This window comes from Tupaia chinensis, unplaced genomic scaffold, assembly GCF_000334495.1.
Source record: "Tupaia chinensis unplaced genomic scaffold, TupChi_1.0 Scaffold000100_1, whole genome shotgun sequence".
Taxonomy (NCBI): Eukaryota; Metazoa; Chordata; class Mammalia; order Scandentia; family Tupaiidae; genus Tupaia; species Tupaia belangeri.
Window position 1 is genome coordinate 1,943,248 of NW_006159564.1, and position 3,674 is coordinate 1,946,921.

General features: G+C 40.4%; 1 protein-coding gene across 1 annotated transcript; it reads right to left on the minus strand.

The window, feature by feature from the left end:
* Positions 1-2,427: 2,427 nt before the first annotated feature.
* Positions 2,428-2,832, minus strand: LOC106734371 (putative 60S ribosomal protein L37a). Its single transcript, XM_027769987.1, has one exon. The coding sequence runs from the start codon at positions 2,776-2,778 to the stop codon at positions 2,446-2,448; it is 333 nt and encodes a 110-aa protein (XP_027625788.1). The 5' UTR covers positions 2,779-2,832; the 3' UTR covers positions 2,428-2,445.
* Positions 2,833-3,674: the final 842 nt, after the last annotated feature.

Below are 3,674 nucleotides of genomic sequence, written 5' to 3' on the forward strand. Positions count from 1 at the left end.
GGCCACACGGCGTCTGCCGCAGGCTTAGCAGGGCCCCAGGGGGGACACGCACAGCCTGGAAGGGCCCGCGACGTCCCGCGGTCGGATGCAGCCTTGGCGCCCGCCCGCCTCCTGCCGCCGCCGGCTTAGCAGGGCCCTCTAAAAATCTCTTACGCTTCAACATCTTTACCTCCCCATGGCTTGATCCTAATTTTTACAATTTTAAAACTTTTGTTATGTTTCATAAAAAAGGGCAACGCAAGGACTAATTAGCTAATGAAACTTCATATTCGTATTTTTGAAGACAGGAGTGAAGGACCTGTGAGACCAGACAAGGCACACAGCATACATTCGAGCTGGCACAAGAGCTATTGAATTGTTTTTTCAAGTCAATGTTTTCTAGGAAAATAAGTAAATAAAAAACCTGACGGAGAAACAGGAATATTTCAGCATGAGCTCCTATACATTCCATACATTCAGTGCAAAAACATCTTCACACTAAGCACGTAAACTACCCAGATGCTCCCTCTTCGAAGAGAAAAACGTACTTCAACTTTAGTGTTATTTTTCTAATAACTTAGGAATGTGCTCTCTAATCAACACTGAAAACTCTACAACAAATGCCTTGGGACAAGAATCCTGGGTTTACATCCTCCAGCATTTTGTTCAATTGTTTAATGTTTGCAGAGTTATCTAACATTTTACTATGTTTATTTTACTTAAACTAGATAGTTTAGATTACAATCATTCTTCAAGGGCCAGGAATGTTCCTTTGTATCTTTATCCATAACAACAGGTACCAATTAGCACTCAACTAATTATTGAATAACAGTTGCTTAAACACTTCTTCCTTCTCACTTTAAAGCAAGAGCTCACACGTGTATGAGCCTAAGTACAGTCCTTGGGTAAAGGAAGGCCTCAAACTCTGTCAGAAGAATCTACCCTGTTAAGATATCCAATTAGAGGAGAAAATGGAGAGGCAGCTAGAGTGGTGGGGAAGGTAGTTTATTAGTGAAGGGAGCAGCAGAAGAAAGCTACCTTGGTTTCTCCATTCTCCAACAGTCTCCATTGCCACAGGACTTCAAAGGGTGCCAGGAACAGCAACAGCACATAGAGAGAAGCCTGATCCCCACAAGGAGAGCAGGCTCGGGGGACGGCGACTGTCATATTGACTTGTGATCATGTGGATTCCCCCTCTGGGAAACCCAGAAACATTATGGGAGAGGAACCCTTTAAAATGGTGTGAAAAAAAAAATCCTTCCTTGGTGATTGGAGGCAAAAGGAGGACTTCAGCTTGCTGCTGTCATTGTGACCCCATCGTGATCATGTGGATTCCCCCTCTGGGAAACCCAGAAACATTATGGGAGAGGAACCCTTTAAAATGGTGTGAAAAAAAAAAATCCTTCCTTGGTGATTGGAGGCAAAAGGAGGACTTCAGCTTGCTGCTGTCATTGTGACCCCATCTGAACCCTCAGACTGGTGAAGTATGGTCCCGTTGAGTTGCTATAATATGGGGATGCCAGAGATGTGCCAGGGTGCTTTCTCCAGATGCTTTCGGGCCCTAAATCTATCTTTTCTACCCATCTCAATGATCCCAAAGATCTTCTCCAACTATACAAACTGTACATGAGTAACAGTTGGGTTTGCAAAGCCGAGTCAAACCTCAGCTTGTGTGACAGGTGTCAAGCCCAGTGCTTTCCTTTACACTTGCTGACACAGGGCTGACAGGCATAGAGGTGAAACATAAGGGAGATTGCTCATTTGTGGGGTTTACTGCCTTTAAGAAAAGAGTATCCAAAACATAGAAAAGAAAGGATGAAAACTTCAACATCTGGATTTGACTGGAATATCGTCTAATGGATCTACGAAAGAATTATTTAATTCTCCAGAAGAATGTATCCTTCATTGACTTGTCATTTAATATTGATTCTGTGAGACTATATACAAACTTGGAGATTTTTGTCCAGCAGAGATGTAAATGATTTCTGTTCGGTAGAAAAAAATAACTCCAAATAGAACAATTTCATTGCCAGGAGGTTGACTAGTTTCATCTCTAACTTAGCAACTCCATGTAGAATGCCATTCCTAGCAACTATATTATTCTCTGTTCATCAAAGGTCCTTTGAACCAGGTTATAGACTGGTTCCATCATTATCAACATATGTATTTTTGTCAAGGACTCACTGTGTGTGTATGTGTGTGTGTGTGTGTGTGTGTGTGTGTGTGTGTAGGCATCATGTTAACTTTTTAAAAACTATATTTGACACTACAACATATTGCAAAGGTTTAAATAAGAAGTGATATCACTTCAGTAGGGGGCCAAAACCAAGGCTGGGTTTCTGAGGCAAAAATGGCACTAGGGGAGCCTTGAGGGATGGACATGTTTTTTATTTGTTTGTTTGTTTATGTCACATAAATTAACCCATTTATTGTAGGCTATTGATATTCCAAATGTCTATGGAGCTTCTACCAGTCTTTCAGTTCCTTCTGTCTTCTGATGGCAGACTTTACTGTGACAGTGGAAGTGGTGGTGTAGGTCCAGGCACCACTGGCTACCATCTTCATGCAGGAACCACAGTGCCAGACCCCCACAGCCCGTCTCTCCATCTTAGTTTTGCCACAGAAGGAGCAAGTGTACTTGGTGTGCTGGCTGATTTCTATTTTCTTCACCATTTTCTGGAGGGAGGCACCATAGAGGGTCCTGTATTTACCGACGATGCCGACCTTCTTGGTGCATTTAGCCCTATCGCCACCAACTAGGTCGGAGCCCAAAGAGGCGAAGGATGGACATGTTTTCATCAATGTCTGCAGGGAGGAAAGCCATGTAAGCACAGCTTCAAATGCTTACACATTCACCTGTGAGGCTGACAAAGAGGAACTAAACTGGGTCATTTAAAAATATTTTAGAACTGATATAATCTTCTAAATAAAATATTTTTGAATAGAATCCAATGTACGAAAATAACAATATATTATGATCAAATAGAACTTAGACCAGCAGGCAAGCTAGGTTCAACATCTAAAGGTCTATCAACATCATAAAGTATATCAAGAAATTTACAGAAGAAACACCATGTGATATCAACAAATAAAGGAAAGAAGACTCAAAATGTTAAACTACCATTTTTATTAGAAACACTAAGTAAAATGGAAACTACTTAGATATGTTATTGCTCAAAAATCAACAGTAGATATCATTATAAATAATTTTCAACTGAAACCATTTTCCTCAATATCAAGAACTAGAGATGATAGCTACCACCATTATTATTCACTGTTGATAGCAGATAACACATAAGCTTTAGAAAAATTAAATGCCATGTAAAAATTATTAGAAAAACAAGGTTTATTGATTTGCTGACATGCTTATATTAAAAAGGTAACAGAAAATAAATGTGGATTTGTGAGTTGGATAGGTACAAGTTAATTTTTTCCAATCAATAAATCTTTTTTATTTAGAAATAGTCGCTGAGATATAGAAATAAGAATTTCTGGGACCGGCAGTTAGCATAATGGCTATGTCTCTCAACTCCCATGTAGCCAACTGCAGTTCGAGTCCCAGACCCGGTGGCTTAAACTCACCCCATTTCTTATGAACAAATAAACCTTGACTAAACAACCATGAGTCTGTCCTGCCCAGAAGCCTCCTAATAGAGTACAGAGTTCTCCTCCCTCAAGTGATAATGAAGAAAATC

What these genes read in the sequence shown, in the direction of transcription:
- LOC106734371 (XM_027769987.1), bottom strand. Translation starts at nt 2,778, where the DNA reads ATGAAAACATGTCCATCCTTCGCCTCTTTGGGCTCCGACCTAGTTGGT.